Source organism: Amblyomma mixtum, chromosome 3 (assembly GCF_055824585.1).
Source record: "Amblyomma mixtum isolate Tamu chromosome 3, ASM5582458v1, whole genome shotgun sequence".
In the NCBI taxonomy this organism is placed as follows: Eukaryota; Metazoa; Arthropoda; class Arachnida; order Ixodida; family Ixodidae; genus Amblyomma; species Amblyomma mixtum.
The window spans coordinates 422,268,819-422,286,739 of NC_143014.1; the positions used below are offsets into that span (position 1 = coordinate 422,268,819).

Consider the following 17,921-nt stretch of genomic DNA (forward strand, 5'->3'; position numbering starts at 1 on the left):
GAGACTTGAAGCAGTTGCTGTAAAATATTCGCTAAACACCTCTCCCTGTTACCAGCAATCTAATTTCCCGAAGAGAGCATTAAACGCGCGCACACAGCGCCCGCACGCTTCCTAATACGGGTTAGCAGCCCGAATATGTTGGCCTAGCCAGCGAGTAGGCGTTTTTTCCGTGGCCCGCTTATGTTTCACCACGTTGGAAACGAGTCCTGGAGTATTAGTACCGTAGACGATGGAGAGACGCCTATTTAGCCCCGTTTTGTACATATTGAAGCTGATAAGGGCCGCGGTAATAGCGGGCGAGCAGCGGCGACTCTATTGCCAGTACCCGTTTTGGATGGTTTCACACAAGGACAGATGAACAAGCAGGCCACAACAACGTCAGCACACATCAACTGCAGACTAAACCCTATGAATGGTGTCCTTTGTCTACAAAATGATAAATATGACCGTTAGCAAGCGATATTTGCGGCTAAGGTCACCTAAGGCTATAACGAAACGACGGTTTCCTTTCGTTTTATGCCTCATATTAACTTGTCATTTTGCTCTATTATAACTGACTAAGTTTCTACCCTATCGGTATCTGACAAGAAATTCTGAGGAAAATAAGCGATCGGCTCGCCCATTGCACGGCAAAGCGATTCTGGCATGACAGCACTCATCATACCCTCAATAAAAGTGAGCGTATCACCCTTTGGAGCGCTGAACGAGCGGTAATCCGACAAGAGATGCGGAGAAATGGCTAGGCCGTGCTCGCAAGTGGCAGCTTCTTCACGCGAACTGCCGGTCAGTACCTTCTGTTGAGTGCGCACTTTAGCTGACGTCAGATATAAAGGGCCACTGATAGAACATCTGTTCCTGAAGCGGAATAAAGAGCTGTGCGAAACTGTTTGGATTTTGTATAGTTTTTGACTTCGTGCTCCTACTGTTTTCAAGTTCAACAGACCAAGTCGAACGCTGCAGAAGAACTGGGACATGTGCTGCTCCTATGCCAAACAGAAGACAAGCCTATAGGACGGCCAACACAGTCTGTATGCCATAATTATGGCATCAAACTTCCCTACATGGCATGTTTTTGCCAACACATGGCATCTAATGTTTGGTTTCAACTCTCACACCTTTTCTAAAGTCCATGCCGCCATGGTGCCAAGTGCAATGAACGCAATAGGAGAGGTCGGTGAGCGAAAATTACTTTTTGTTAGCGTCCATATACCAGGTGTTTCAGGGAAGCCTAATTAAGTTTCAAAAATAGGCTTTTTTGGGTTAAAATATGGCTTTTGGAGAATCGTATTACCAGTGTTGGCAGTAACCGGAAAGATGGTGAATAGTGCTAACTAGTAAGCAGAGTAACTGATTTAGTATAATTAACTCTCAACTATCACAGCTACACAACTGGTTGGAATTGGTTTGGTTTGGTTTGGTTTATGGGGTTTAACATCCCAAAGCGACTGAGGCTATGAGAGACGCCGTAGTGGAGGGCTCTGGAAATTTTGACCACCTGGGGTTTTTTCAATTTTCCTGCTCGTTTTAAGAATTTCCATTTTTTCTTGCGTCATATACTATGTGAAACTTGACACTCATTCCGCGTTATCATTTTATGTTTCTTTCAATGCATGCTACACTTTCAACTTTGAGCGCCTGCATAACTTCGTGTTTTAAACCCATAACTGCAAACCCACTTTGTGCAGGTAAACCTATAGTTCCTGTTAAAATCCCCGAAGGGATTTACAATATCATGAAATAAATAAATAATTAATGAATAAAAGTAAATTGACGCCACTTCCAGTAATATATCGTCTTTCCTGCAATTTTTTTTTCGTCACGGCGCAGTGGTTCCTCTGGTCGTCTTTTGGCCTGGAAGTTGCGTCCGTCCATGCGAGTAGTAGCGGGATGCATAGATGTGATGGTTTCCTTTTTTGGCGAAAGCAACACTACGCTAGTGGCCGAGCCATTTAGCGGAGCTAACGAAAGTCCATACTGCACATGCGCGAGGAGCAGTGATGTCATACGGCGCACAGCTGGCGCGCCGCCGCCGTCGCTGCGCGGGCGACTCAGAGGTGCCGCCGCCGCGCTCGCGAGTTGCGCATGCACAGTAGCGGCGCATAACTAGCCTGCCGGGGCCGCCGCGCTGCCGCGTGCTCTCCATCGCCTCTCTCTCTCTCCTCATTGCTTTTGCAATCCTAAAGTTATAACCAGAGCTAAACCACTGCCAATTTTTTTTAAGGAGTGTTCAAAAATATTTTGCAAGATGGTCGGCAATGAACAAAACTTCCGGACTCCGAAGATATGATGGAAATAGCTGAATTTTAAAAGTTTGGTTTGGTTTTGTGGGGTTTAATGTCCCAAAGCGACTAAGGCTATGAGAGACGCCGTAGTGAAAGGCTCCGGAAATTTCGACCACCTGGGGTTCTTTAATGTGCACTGACGTCACACAGTACACGGGCCTCTAGAATTTCTCCTCCAAAGAAATTCTAGCCGCCGCGGCCGGGATCGAACCCGCGTCTTTTGGGTCAGCAGCCGAGCACCACAGCCACTGAGCCACCGCGGCGGCGCGAATTTTAAAAGTTGACCAATGCGTGCAAGGCAAGCAGCATGAAGAAGTACAGCAAAAAAAGGTCTCATCAAGCTTTAAAGCATAGGCGAAGCCTGATTGCAACCTAATATTTGTCAACACCAATAAAAAAATCGTAATGCTAAGAAGAGGCGAGGTGACAGTGCTATCAGCGAATTAGGTGATATAGTTAAACAGGAGCCGAATTGCTTACGGATTTATTTAGTAGCCGGCATTACTAGGATGCTAAGGGCTGAGGTAAAGCTCGGACGATAATTGAAAATTGCGGCGGCAACGCAGGAGGAAGAAGCGAGAGCCTCGGAAGTACTGCAGAGGGGAAGAGCAGCAGGTGAGTATCAAGCTACTGCACACCAGTTAAAGGACGGTGCAGGCGTTGCGCTAGAATAATTTGCCACCATTTATGCCCATTGGCTAATGGCATCAGTCGTACTAAACGAGGGGCTACATTGCAATAGGGCGCAAGAAATGGGGTGCGAGTTACTTTAAAAATCAGAGAGATTTACGCCTTGCACCAAAGTAACTGTACCTGGTCAGTTGCTAGTAGAATCAGAGCTATGTTAGAGGTCATTCTTCCAAGGGAACAAAATTGTCTTATCAAAGAATACTCAACAAAAGACGATATTAAGGCGAAAGCCTTTAATGTCTCATCGTTGTAAGCAGCAGTTGTCGACAGAAATGTCACTCTTTTCAGTTGGTCGAAACTGTCGTGACGTCACAGTGTGCGAATTTCAAACGGGGCCAATTGTACTTCGGCTAGTAACCAGGCAACCAATTGAAGGGATCGTATAGTGATGCTCCAAGTAAGTGGGACTGAGCTTAGTTAATTGCTTAATTACTCAATTAGCCTAATTAACGTTTCTAGTCAGGCCATATAAATGAATAAAACCGAGTGAGAAAATGGTCGAGCTCGGGAATCGAACCCCGGTCTTCGGAGTGTGAGACGAGCATGCTATCCACTCCACCATGCCAGCTCGATGGTTTGGGAAGAACAAAGGTGCGTCTAGTGAATACGGTGTCGTCGCTCACTCCCATCCTCCTCCCTTCTCTTCCGGCGAGGTTTAGGTGTCCATCGAGTTATGAGAGGCAGATACATTTCCTTTCCTCAAAAACCAATTTACCGACGAGCTAGGCATAGAACCGAATGGGCGATGGCGTTCTATGGACTCCTGGAAGCATTGCAAGACTCTGTCGCGTTCCAGTCTTACAGGCGAAGCTTAACATCTTAAAGCTTAAACAACCACACATCAGCGACCACACTTTAGATCAAAAAAGTGCTCCCTGAATTTTGACGGGTGTTCACCGAGATATGTCACACAGTTACTGCGTAATTTCCTTTCCTCAAATACAATTTTCATTTTCTTCATTATGGGTCATCTTTGTCTTTCTTCTTCCACTCCCACTTCCTCCCTTCCTCTACGGTGCGGTTCAGGTGTCCACCGAGATGACAGAGAATTACTGCGCCCTTTCTTTTCCTCAAAAAGCGTTCAAAGGGCAAGGCATCGCGCCGAACGGGTGGTGGCGTTCCGTGGACTCCCTGGCAGCGCTACAACACGCTGTCGCATTCCACTCCTAAAGGCGAAGCTTAAGCGTCATTAATTAGCAGTTAATTAGTATTCAGGCACAAATAAGTAATTAACCATTAATTAGTGATTTGTCGTCACTTAGTAATTAGCGCTCACTTACATGTGACGCCACCAGTGCCACAGAAGCAAAGTGGTGCGGAAAACGCTTTTGCCTCTACGCACTTTAGACAGTCAAAGTGCCCCCTGAATTTTTTGCAGAACCAGTGAAGTTGTAAAGAATTGCGCACTATATAACCCAAAATATAAACTGATCAACGGAGCTAACGCGTGACGGAACCAAACCCTTGAACAGCCACAATGTCTGCGATCCCGCTAATTTGGTTAGAGAGGAGCATATACTGAAGCAACCTGTAATAATTACGGCTGAAGAGAGCGTTTAACGCTAACACTGCTGCGAAAAATTTCACGAAATAGTTGGGTATGAAATCAGCAGCTACCGCCCGAAGGCCAACCCTGTACAGAAAAAATATTTCCATGCACGCCTTTTTGTTACACTATGAGACGTTGATCGAAATTACTTCTGTCGAAATGTTAATTATTTCGCAAAAGATCATTGATCCGATTGTGGGCCACAAACTTTTTATAATGAAGAATGTAGATGCAGTCAGTTTGAAAGAAGTGAATTAATACGAGACACCAGGACGCCGTCTTGAATTGGACCTTTTAAGGCAACCATGACCGCTTCAGCAGAGGCAGTCGGGACGCATAGAGGCCACACCGCTGCTACCAAAAAAGTTGAAGCAAGGAAATTTAAAAACTTATTTTTGTTAGCAGTACACATCTCGAAATTAGGACGGAATCTATCTTCGTGGAGCAATACCGTATTGCCGACTAAAACTAGTTCTGATGTAACGTCTCAAAGCCGCTTTCAAAAGGAGGAGGAGAGCGCATCGCAGGCACCCTGTCGTACAAAACACAGCACGTCTAAAATTCAAGGGTTACACAGCCTCGGTTCATAGTCTTCGGGCCTGATATTCTTAAGGGTCGTGTAGTGGGACATTCACGGCACTCCCGAAGCTGGACACCTCCGGAGAGGGCGAAAACCGGCATCACTCATTCATTCAGATATTCTCACGAATATATTAGAGACTTCCTCAGGGGCGGGATGGTCACTGAGCATCAAATGAATTTAATGATGAAAAATTAGGATGGGCACCAGAAGGACGCCACGTGTAGGAGCAATAATTTCTCATCTGCTCTTTAACTTTACCATGCTCGAACTTCCAAGCGAATTGAACCGGATCCCATGTGTTATACAGGCTGTCTACGGCGACGACATCACGCCTAGGACAGGCAGCGGAGGCGGTGGAAAAGTATGCACGATAGCGTGGGTAAAGATGCGCCCCACTAAAGTCACGGCACCTGTTGCTACGGAAGCAATCAAGACAGGTAGCAAGGTAGACTTACATCAATATCAAAATCAATCCTGCTGAAAAGAGGTACAAAGGGTAGACTATAAGGATACAAACCTCTGAATGAAGCCACAAAGCAGCTACTTAGACTCCTAAGACGAATACCCACCAAATCTTACGAAATGAAAGAGGAGGAAACCGTGCGCTTAATACGGGCGTCTGTACTGAGCCGCGTAATGTAAGCCCCATCTCTCGCTGTCAAAAAAGCTGAGAAGAAGCAAATAACGCCTTGTTCAGGATGGTGTACAAAGGCATGGGGGACATCATCAAAAACCTATGAAAAAAAAGCGCTTCTCGCGCTAGGGCTTCATAACACACTAGATGATCACACAGCTGCTCACTTATCGCCTCAATATGAACGACTATCAAGCAACAGATCCGGCAGAGGAGTGCTGTACAAACTAGGTCTACATTACGTTCCTGTGCGTGGGTTGAGAGCTGGCATAATCACCAGCCACAATCACTTTCAGGGAGTCATAACACTGCAACCTACAAAGAACGGAATCTCCGGAGGCACGCAATACTTTCTCCAAGGCCAAGAAAGTGGCCTGGAAGCAGCTCCAATACCTTCGTACACGCGTCACTACTGAGCACGATATACCCGGCACTCCACGCAGCTCCTTGTAATACATGTGGAGAGAAACCTTATATCTTATGATTTAGGTACGCAGGTACTATTCAGTCTACAACCACACTGGAGCAGTGGGAGGCTATGCTTCTCCCTTCGGCACGGTCTCTTTGGTGCGCATGGTGTGCAGTCGTAAGCTGGAAGTGGGCTCTGGGGAACGCGTAGTGGCTCACACCGTTTGAAATTCGAACAACAGCGGTTCTTCAACGTGCCAGACCATCACACTGCACACAGGCGATTTTAGACGTCGCATCCACGCAAAAGCGGCTACTGCTACATGGATTCGATTCTACAAACTTGGCTTTGGAGCTAAGCGCCATAAGCCCAGAGCCACTGGTTTCCAGGCGTATACCTTATAGGCGTATGCACAGAATTGTGGAAGACGTTGTTTAAAGAAGCTTTTACAGTGCACTCGAACCTTCGGCTGGGTAACATCCATTGCACTTGCGTTCGAATTCCTCCAAAGATCTTAGATTAGGGATCACAATGAGCAATGTTCTGCGTTTGAGCGCCTTTTTAAATCATTTCACCATGAAGCTTATTTTTCCGGAATACATATTGTCACGTAGTGGTGACTGCAGTCCGGCGAACAGGAAAACAACGAGGATGTCTTCGAAACGGAACTCTTTATTTGGGCTGACTTGCGCCCGCAAAGAACTGAATGACTCGGCGGCGGCGTAGCAACAAGCCTGCTCGCTGGTCGTCGAACAGAATGCCCGCCACTGTCGGCCGTGCTCTTTTTAAAGCTGATAGCGAACATTCAACATAAAGATTGGGAAGTTACTAGAACATTCTGGCGCTAACTGGAATCGGCTCCGTCTGGATGCGATCAATCGAGATAAATCTAGGCGAGTCTTGCGTCAAAAACGAAGCGATAAAGTGGCACGTCGGCAGCCTTGAAGCATGAACAAACAAACGCTACAAACGAACGCTACAAAGATTCGCGGCATTACTCATCCCTCAAAGTAGCATCCACTCGATGCTTTAGAACATAACGCAGCTATAAACAATGAAAAACGGATTGCGCAAAAAAACACCGAATGAGGAAACACAGTGTCCTTTAGCGTGCATGATAGGGCTTTAGGCGTACGACATGGACTACTTCTGGTCCTATGCGGCGTCGCTGGGATGCAGTTATTTGGTCAGAAACGACTTCATAGTCCAATTCACCGAGATGAAGAACCACGTACGGGCCAAAATAGCGGCGCAAAAGCTTTTCACTCAATCCTCGGCTGCGAATGGGCGTCCAAACCCACACTCGGTCTCCTGGCTTGTATTCCGCGTTGCGTCTTCGTAGCTTGTAGCGTCTCGCCTCGGTCCGCTGCTGGTTTTTGATCCTTAATCGGGCAAGTCTTCGGGCTTCTTCTGCGCGTTGAAGGTAGGCAGCGACGTCGACGTTATCTTCCTCGGTAATGTTCGGCAACATGGCGTCCAGCGTTGCCGTGGTCTCCATGCCATGGAGGAGCCTAAAAGGAGTCATCTGGGTGGTCTCCTGGACATCGGTGTTGTAGGTGAAGACTACGTAAGGCAAGATGACGTCCCAGGTCTTGTGTTCGGCATCGACATACATGGCGAGCATATCGGCGATGGTTTTGTTGAGGCGCTCGTTCAGTCCGTTGGTCTGCGGGTGGTATGCAGTTGTTCTCCGATGGCTGGTTTGGCTGTAATGGAGAATGGCTTGCATCAGTTCCGACGTGAATGCTGTTCCTCTGTCAGTGATGAGCACATCGGGGGCGCCGTGTTGCAGAAGAATGTTCTCCATGAAAAATTTGGCGACCTCTGCTCCTGTTCCGTACGGTAGGGCTTTTCCCTCGGCGTAGCGGGTCAGGTAGTCGGTCGCTATACAGTAGAATCTCGATGATACGATTACGGCTGATACGAATTTCGGGATGATACGAATTTAAAGAATGCTTTGAACGGACTACATGGTACAGAATACATTAAGATTCGGCGTGATACGAACACTTTCTGAACCCGCCGCGGATGATACGAACGCGCAAACCAGCGGCGCATGCGAGCGGGCCGGCGCGGCTGGTCTCCAGAGGAGAGGGGAACACCCGCCGCGGCCGCCGTTGACTCCTCTCCACCCCTCGCCGCGGAATACACGAACGAACGTTGCACGAGCGCGCAAACCGAGCCACTGATGGCACGCAGATGTGGAGAGGGGTTTCCAGCTGCCTCCTCACCATCCCGCTAGCCATCCTACCCTCACCTCCCTTTTGTAACCTGTAGCACGGCCGGTCTCGAGGGGTGCGCGCTCGCTCTTTTTTAAGAGCGTGCGCCCCCCTCGAGACAGATCGTGCCTGTAGCAGCCTGACGAGCCAAGGGCGGCAAAGGCGAGTCACGTGCCCGGTCACCCATTTGCTGGCAGCTCATTGGTCTATCGAAAAGTTGTCTCGCCAGCTGCTCCCAGGAAGCCTGTGCCGCTGTCTGCCGCCGCCGCAGTTCTCCGTTCGCCGCCTCTTTGTGAGCTTCGCTGTATCGTGGCATCGTGAACTGCGCAAATTTGACAAGGACACAAGCGTTCGCAGCTGCCGACATGTCGCGGAAGCGTAAAGCCCTCTCTTTTAAGGAGAAGCTTGAGGTGCTGAAGAAGGTTGACGAAAACCCCAAGAAGAAGCGCGTCGACTTAGCGAAAGAGCTAGGGTTAGCGCCGTCGACGCTCTGCACCATTGTTGGGCAGCGAGAGGTGATCTTAAAGAATGCGCAGCACTTCGGTGTGAACGTCAAGCAGGCGAAAACGGCGACCCATGTCAAGCTGGAAGAGGTCCTGCTGACTTGGTTCCGCGAAGTGACGGCGGCCGGCGTCAACGTGGACGGCAAGGTGCTGCGTGAAAAAGCCGACAGCATCGCACTTGCGCTTGGAATTGAAGGTTTCCAAGCGTCTGGCGGATGGCTGCACCGCTTCAAAGAGAGGCACGGACTTGTCTACCGGGTCGTCTCAGGTGAAGGCAAGAAAGTGGACGAGGCAGCTGTTGACGAGTGGCTGGACACGCTGCCGGCGCTGATTTCAGATTACGCGCCACGCGACATATTCAATGCCGACGAGGCGGGCCTCTTCTACAACCTTCAACCGGAGAGGAGTTTGTGTGTGAAAGGACAGGCATGCCAGGGCGGCCAGAAGAGCAAGGAGAGAGTTACAGTACTCTTTTGTTGCAATTCGGATGGATCCGAGAAGCTCCAGCTTACCGTCATCGGTAAGTCCAAGAAACCGAGGTGTTTCCGATCGGCGGAACGTTTGCCTGTCATTTACAAAGGCAATCGAAAGGCGTGGATGACTGCAGATTTTTTCCGCGAATTTTTGACAAGCCTTGATCGCAAAATGGCGTCAAGAGACCGGAAAATTTTGCTTTTCATGGACCAGTGCTCTGCCCACCCAAAGGAAATGTTGTTCAATAACCTGACAGTCAGGTTCCTGCCGGCGAATACTACGAGCCACCTGCAGCCACTGGACGCTGGGATAATACGAAATGTGAAGCATCATTTCAAAGGACTTTTAGTGAGGCGTCTGCTGGCAAAAATTGACCGCAAAGAAGCCAACTTGCGGATCAGCCTCTTGGATGCTTTACACTTTATAGCTATGTCCTGGGATAGTGTAACTCCAGAGACAATCTCAAACTGTTTTAGAAAGTGCGGATTTGCCATCGGGCGTGATGCGGCCTCCGCGGGAGATTGCCAAGATCCAGATGAAGACTTGACCATTGATGGCTGGGACAGCTTGGAAACTGAAGCTTCGGCTCGAGACTTCGTTACCGCGGACGACAACGTCGCGACCTGCGGGCTAAGGTCTATTGAAGACTTGGTTAGCGAGCAAGCAGATGATGGCGAACATGAACCTGACAGCGATGGTGAAGACGCCGACGAGTGTGATCAACCGCCGTCAACGGGAGAGACTCTTCACGCTCTGGACGTTCTGCGCCGCACCGTAAGTGCCGGCAGCGTGAGCGACGAAACCGCTGCACGGTTTTATGCATTTCAGGCAGGGCTTGTCCGCGACATCGATGGCAAAAAAGTTCAGACAAGCATTACGGACTTTTTCGGCCGGAAATAGCTCGCCATAATAAAGTTTGGTTCATTTTTGTGTTCGTTCTCATGTTGAAGTTGTCTTGTTTTGGATCATACGAATTCGGGATGATACGAATATTTTGCGTGTTACCTTGAAATTCGTATCATCGAGATTCTACTGTATTGATCCACTTATTTCCAGATCTTGATTTCGGGAATGGGCCAAGCATGTCCATGCCGATCTGCTGAAAGGGCCTTGAGGGAGGTTCGATGGGGTTCAGAAATCCTGCTGGTCGGGTTGGAGGGGTCTTTCATCGCTGACAATCTCGGCAGGTTTTCACATAATGTGCGACATCGGCAGACAGTCGGGGCCAGTAATACTTGTCTTGAATACGGCGGAGGGTGCTAGAAAGCCCGAGATGCCCAGCTGTCGGCTCGTCGTGTGAGGCCTGAAGAACTTCTCCAGCAGACTTACAAGTACAACAAGGAGGTAGGCTGTCTTGTTCGCTGCAAAATTCTTCACGAGGACATCGTTCTGTAAACAGAACGAAGGCAATCCTCGCTTGAACGAGGGGGAGGGTGAAGAAACCTCGCCTTCCAAGTATTCGATGAGGACAATAAGGTGACCCGTCTGCCACTTGCTTCTTCACACAAGATCACCTTTTTTTTTAATCCTGCGTTGGTGTCAACAAGGAGTCTCCTTGCAACTGATGCTTCCTTGTCAGCCCAAGTCCAGGTCGGAGCTGATGGGACACTACAGAGACTCACGAGGCCTATCAGCATCCACGCATGCGATAGGTGATATGTCGATATCAACAAAAGAGAGATACCAAGTTGCCATTTTGTGATGCTGATGACAATAGGCTGCTGCTAATGTAGTTTCATTTCTGTACTTGATTCTAACATTCATGTCATTTTTAGATGATCTCTTTTCCGAAAAAAGGTGCGCATTAGAATCAAGCAAATACGGTAGCACTTGCGACAGGTTTATTGGCAATTAAACCACCCTTTCCACTGTTTATTTTGTCCTTCAGCTTGCCAGCATGAAATTTAGATTTGAGGTGTCGGTGTCTGCCCTCATCCTGGCTAGAAAGCTTTGGAGCAGTTGATCTGCCACAGTCATCAGTTTAGCTTTTCTTGTACACTTTGCATGGTTCAGCCCCAATGTGACCCGACCCAGACTTAACCACGTCACTCTCTTCAAGCAGCCGAAACCACAAGACCCAATGGCCTGACCCAGTGACTTAACCACAACAATACAAAAGTTGCTGGCAGTTTAGCATTGTTAAGCAGGGAATATTGAGCGAAAGCAGGTTTTTGCAGGTGGACACCAACACCATGTACATGAAAGCAAGACTGACGTGTCCACTGACCCAGGGAACCAGTTCTGTGCCTTTCCTTTCGTCAAAATCAACCAAGCTCTACAACATTGTTAATGCCAGTGCCCCAACTTGTTTTGTTTGGACTTAAAGGGGCCCAGAAACACTATCTTAGTTGACTGTTTTGCCTGTTGATCGCATAGAGTAAGTTACAATGGTGCTATTAGCGTCGGTAATACCACGTATATTCCGTTTTATAATATTTTAATGTCCTCCAAAAAACACATTCATGGCTCCGATGGTGTCCCCACACAGTGGCGGGTTTTAGCAGCGGATATGACATCACCTGGCGCGAGCTTGATGATGGGACAAACAGTGAATATACTGCAAATTGTGTGAATAAATAGAGAAACATTTTGTCACCTGTCTGCGTTTTAAATTAGATCAACAAAGACAACTTGTTCGTCTTGCATAAAAGTCTTAGATAAAAGCTCTGCAAAGCAAGTAACATAAAAATACACCACCAGGGTCTCTGGCGTGGAAACGACGCTGCCAGCCTCAGCAAGAACGAGTTACAGAGAGCAGGAAACCGTGGAGTGCAAACTTCCGCGACGTGCTCTGGCAGGCTGTTTTGATTGGTTACGCCAGGTGCCGTCATTGGGAGAGCGAAACAGGAGTGGGAAGCCCAGCCAAAATTGAGTTGAGGGCAGCGTTTTGTTTGCTTGTATTTTGAAATTTCTTCATTGAATAACTCCCGTTCCTGTGCATCGATTCCTGTAATTCTTTTTAAGTCGGCATCTGTGTGACATCAAGAATCCACCTGAAGTATAGCCGATATCCCCCCGAGCAGTGTTTCGCAGCCCCTTTAATGCTTAATGCGGTTTTGTTTGGACTTAAGCCACATTTGTTGGAGCTACTCACCGTGAACTGAGAAAGTGCTATTGCCTTATGTTTTATCGCACTCCAGACTGATTAAAAGAGCCATGGCTAGCCTCTGCCTAGGGAATGCCTTGCAGAAGAGCTGCCCACATGCAGTGAATGACAGCTTTCACCAGCAAGTCCGCCGCCTTAGTGACGCGGGTTTCTCGGCTGACGTGCTGACTGCAGTTGGTGAGTCAATGCTGCAGATAATTAAGAACCATAACCCACACGAGTCCGGAAATGCCAGAGTGGAGGGGAAGAAAGTTGAGGCGGCGCCCTATCTTCACGGTGCCTCGCATAGCCTGAAAAAAGTGGGCCAACGGCATGGCAGACGGTAGTCTTCTCTGTGCCTTGTAAGATGTCTAGTTTATGTTCACAGATCGCGCAGGCCAATGAGGGCAGGAAGTCCAACAGCTGCACTGTGAAGCACGCCAACAAGTTTGTTGCTTGTTCGACTCGTGTCGTTTACAAGTTACCCCTGTCATGTGGTAGGGTGTACACGGGCCAAACTGCGAGATGTGTTAATGACCAGGCACGTGAACATAACAATTTCCTGGAAAATTTTTCAATCAAAATAATCTTCCACGTCATTGCAGGAGTTGTAAAAACTGTGTTCCGGCTTTTAACAACATTTCAGTAATCAGAAAAAGAAAAAAACAGGGAGGAGAGTGAAATCCTTGAGGCCTACCATATTACGTTGCAAGGCAGTAGTGACACATGCGTCAGTGCACCGTATTTGCATCTCACTAGGAAGATAATTTCCTAAGAAGTGTGCGCGTGCAAGTTTGATAGGCAAAATATCTGTTTTTTGTTGTTTGCCAGTTATGGAGCGTGTATCCACTGCTTGGTGATTCGCCACATATGTATTTGTTTGTTTTTAAGTGTGTCTGATATGCACGCGTCTTCTGGTGACCTAGGTTGGCCGTTTCTCAATTGAACTTCAGTTGTTAGTCCAGCGTTGTCCTGTGTTCTTCTTCTCCTGGTGTCTCGTACTTTACATGGTTACCTTATTACTGTTTGGTTTGGTTTTTGAGAAAAGGAAATGGAGCAGTAACTGTGCACGAGCATATACACCACTTAGGAAGAAGGACCATGGGCAGTAGCATACCCGTGGTCCCGAAGCTGGCTGGTAGAGGGCGCCAGGAACTTGAACTCCCGCAGGCCAACACGCATTCCCTCGCGCATGAAGCGGGCAACAACCGCCTCCAGGATGTCGTCCCGCGACGAGTGCAAGTTGAGCGTGAAGGACAGCTTGTCCAGGTGGTCGTCTCTGAATGACACGCGGATGGCGAACTCGGCGTTGAAGTGCCGCAGCACTCCGTTCTCAAAGTGGACCTGCGGCGGACGCGCAATAAAACAGTGCTGCAGTCTTGAAGCTACTCTAGGCTACCGATGAGCCTGCGGAGAATAAAAACAGGACCGCAAAATGAAAGGTCTGCACACCGAAAAACACCGGATCAGGGTGTGCCCAAAGCCGTGCAAGAGAATTCGATTCAATTCTTTCTTCTAGAAGCATGCACAATCCTCGAAATGCTATCTGGGCAAAAGGCTGCATAAAAACAGCTTGCATAGGCCCAGGCACCCAGTTTTCAGCATTGGTTTTGATGTTGTAAGAGATACCATCTCTATGGAACACAAAACAAAAAGGTAACACCTTTAAGGAGACAGTAAGCTACGTACGCAGTACACAATAAAACCACCACTTGCATAAGCAAAAGACGTACTTTAAACAGCAAACATTGAAAATTAAACAATAGTAGAAGAAAAGAAAGTAGAAGTAAAAAAATGCTGTACAGCTTGAAACTTGGCAGAAATTAAGCCAAGTGCTGGCTTTAGCACAAATAAAGAACAAGAGAACAATCTTTCAGAAGTACTTAAATATTCACATAAAACTAAGAGCTTCGGAAATTAGTTTTCTCCCCAAACCGTAAACTGGAATGCCATCTAAAGTTGCTCCATCTCCGAGAGTTAAGATTTTTCTCGTTCATTACCTGCGTGTTCAAGTGAACGAGTATTGTTTTCAATGCATCATTTTCTTCTTTGTTGCATGCCCGCGCCGCCTTCTTTCTACGTTCATACCCAGCTTTACTTTTCCTGCGCGCGCTGCACGCTTTGCCTCACGGCCTGAAGGTCTTCAAAAAGTTGGCTTCTTCTCGCAACACTTTAGCTTGATGGTGAAGCCACCTCAAAGAGCGCCTTCGGTATTTATTTGCCTCGCGATCCTACACTTCGCGCATGCCATAATGTCATCATTGCACGGGGAGTACATCGCCACGACCAGACGATCTTTACTATGGCCGTTTCTTCGAAAAAATCACTATAACAAAAAAAATGTACAGCCGTATAGCTATGGAAGGCAAAATGGGACCGCAGCTTCACTTAACTGTATCCGAGTTTTCACTGTAACAGAGTTCACTATAGCAGGGTGCTACAATTCAGCCAGACGCTCTTTACTATAGCCATTTCTTCGAAAACATTACTATAAGCAAAAAAAAATGCACAGCCATCTATGGAAGGCGAAATGGGACCACAGCTTTACTTTAGTATATATCCGAGGTTTTACTATAACCGAGTTTACTATAGCAGGTTGCTACGATTCAGTTTTAGGGAAAAGACATTTTTCAGACCTTGTCTTTCTGCAGACTAACATATGCATTGATACAGAGCCTGCCGACTAATCCCTGTAATTCCTCGACAGGAACCGTAAGAACTAGCATTAAAAAAAATGACACAGTCAAGCGCCACACCTGTGAAGGACGCAGAATGATTCGCCCTGGCGTGATGAACATGCTCCGAACAAGACAGGTGCCGCGAGCAAGCTGCGGGGGCTTCTCGTCCCGAAAGAGGGCGCAGCAAGCCTCGAACGCCTGCTTGAACAGCACATTTCCCGCGTCGATGCTGGACACGATGTGGCTGAGTGCCCACTCCACCATGGACTGCTCCTTCTTCGACTGCTGTTCGAGCTCCCGCATGAGCGTGTCGAACGCCATCTCGGACATGAGCACCATCTGGTCGAGGACATCGAAGGTGATGTGCAGGGTGGCCTTGAAGGCATAGGCGCAGGAGAACGGCAGGATCTTCTGGATGGACTCGCACCGCTTCTGCACAGCCAAGTGTAGCCGAGAGTTGTGCTGCGATCCCCACCACCCTTGACTTGTGGACCACACAGTGCAAAGAAGGACCTATCACTAGATTCGGTAGGGAGAAGGCAGGAAAGATGGGTTTTCTGAAAATACGAAGAAGTGAAAAGGGAGGGGAGGGGGGACAACGACAAGTCCTCATGCCGAAACGTTGGCTAAGCACCCTGAGGCTCCCCCTCCCCTGTACACTTTGTGTTGTCCACTACTGGACAGTTAAGCATAAACTGCTGTCTACAAAGCGATATTGCAGCTAATGGATCTATGCAAACAGTGAACTATGCTGTAACCGGTGTTATCAGACACCATTTAGGTCTCTTATACATGCTGTCTGTCAAGTTGGGGGGGGGGGGGGAGAGCAAACAGAACTAATACCCGTGCCACACGCGCACAAGAAATGGCAGTAAATGCTTAAGGCCTTAAGTTTGTTAATGCCATTATTTCCGGAGTTGGTGCTACACGTCCACATTTAATGCCATTATCGGAAGTGACGATGGCGATAACGCTTACAATGTAGTTAAAAGTTTCATCTGAATATAAACATTCTTTATGAGCACAGTATATCGGGAATGTTGTTCAAATGTAATGTAAAAACGATTTTCCAGAAAATACGGCTGTTCCTGCTTTACAAGTCGAAAAAGTAGGCATAAACTCGCATGTCGGCACATAACTCGAGAGTACCTGTCAATAAGGCTGTTTAAAATGGCACTCTTCACATCGAAAATGCGGTATAGATGCCTCATCTGACTGAAAGTTAAGAATTATCGATTTCCTACTGGTTAGGAAGTTGTTACTAACAAAGCTGCATGCTTTTCTGCGTGTGGAATGGGAACGAGAGTACATGTTGCACGGGCGAATGAGTTGTGGCGAACTCAGTAGGTCGCAAATGGCAGTAAGGCTAATGCCATTAAATTTATGCGTGTGGCACCGCATGAATGCCATTAAAACTTAAGGCAGTAAGCACTTAATGGCATTAAGTCTGTCCGTGTGGCACGGGTATAAGTAACAAATAAACAGAAATGTGTTAAGTGTGAAATGTAAGGAGAGATTGGTCCAACATGACCCCTTCCAAGATCTATGCTCCATTTTTCAACAGATTTCTAGAGCGGTTCTTCTCAGTCGCCAATGACCAACCCCACCTTTATCACATCACATATTTGACATTTTTCTCTCTTTCATTTGCTTTTTGTACCATCGCTCTTTTCTAAACCCAACATACACCAATATCTCACACACAATACGTTGCCAAGTCTCCAGGTTTTCTCATTTGCTGGCATGCACGTCAGTGTTCACGAAATTTTTATTCAGGCACAGCCCCGTCTGCCCAACTCATTTTTCACAGAAAAGTGGTCTCCCGTAGACTGAGCCTAGTTTACTGGATAAACGCATGTAAGGACCCTGCTTTCTTTCCAGATCAGAGGACCAGTTTTCGGGATGCAGGCCATGTACGCAATGCGCGAAATATATATATATGTATGCATTTTTAAGTAAAAACAACACACCAACCAGGGAATGAGTGGCATTTACTCTACTTGCCGCAGAAAGCGTGCTTTTATCAACTCAGCTCAGCCAGGATATACAGAGTGAAAGCTCTGTCAGCAAGCACTGCAATTATATAAGAGGGGGCAAATTCACTCTTGCGCTTGGCAGTCACGTCTGCCACTGCGCTGAACGCTGCTCTGGACGCTCACTCTTGTACGAGGGGATGCTGAGAAGTTCCTGGCTTTGCCCCCTTTGACGTCGAATTGAAAAATTAGTTTGGCACCACAAAAATGCACGATATCTGTTTATGTAACTCTGTAAGAATCAGATGTTTCTGATTTTTATAACTATCTTGAATTTCAGGTAGAACGTGAGATGGCAGAGGCACAAGCAAGTTTCACACCTGTGGAGTTACGGGTCGTGATGAACTTTTTGTTTCTGCAGGGAAAGTCTGCAAAAGACATTCACAGTGAGATATCACAAACACTACGGCAGAAGCGTCCTTCCTACAGCACTGTCAAATCTTGGGTTCCTCGTTTCAGAGCTGGTCATTTCACTGCTGAAGATGAGCCTCATAGTGGGTGCCCCACAACCTCAACAGACCCAACAACAAGCGGTTCTGTCCATAAGCTGATTCTTGAGGATCGGCGAATATCCACCAAAAAGATAGCCCAGATACTGGACATCTCCCAGGAACGCATTGGTTTTATTATTACCAATATCCTAGACATGCGCAAGCTATCAGTGAAGTTGGTGCCGAAATGCTTGAACAGTGAACAGAAGGAAGCTCGAGTTGAGGCATTCAGGCTGTTTTGACCCATTTTGATTCTACAAAACACTTTTTGGATAGATTAGTGACTGAGGA

General features: G+C 47.5%; 1 protein-coding gene across 2 annotated transcripts in view; it reads right to left on the reverse strand.

Annotated features, from left to right (window-relative positions):
• LOC149357897 (uncharacterized) overlaps positions 1-17,921 on the reverse strand; it is a 38,989-nt gene that overhangs the window by 1,282 nt on the left and 19,786 nt on the right. Inside the window, exons 6-8 of one of the 2 annotated variants that reach the window (XM_089584953.1) lie at positions 17,460-17,507; positions 15,185-15,538; positions 13,546-13,772 (exon numbers count right to left, since the gene is read on the reverse strand). In XM_089584953.1, coding sequence (XP_089441079.1) covers positions 13,546-13,772; positions 15,185-15,538; positions 17,460-17,507 — 629 coding nt within the window. Of the gene's footprint in view, positions 1-13,545; positions 13,836-15,184; positions 15,539-17,459; positions 17,508-17,921 lie in introns of those variants that run through there. The other variant, XM_089584954.1, reaches the window with a different exon arrangement.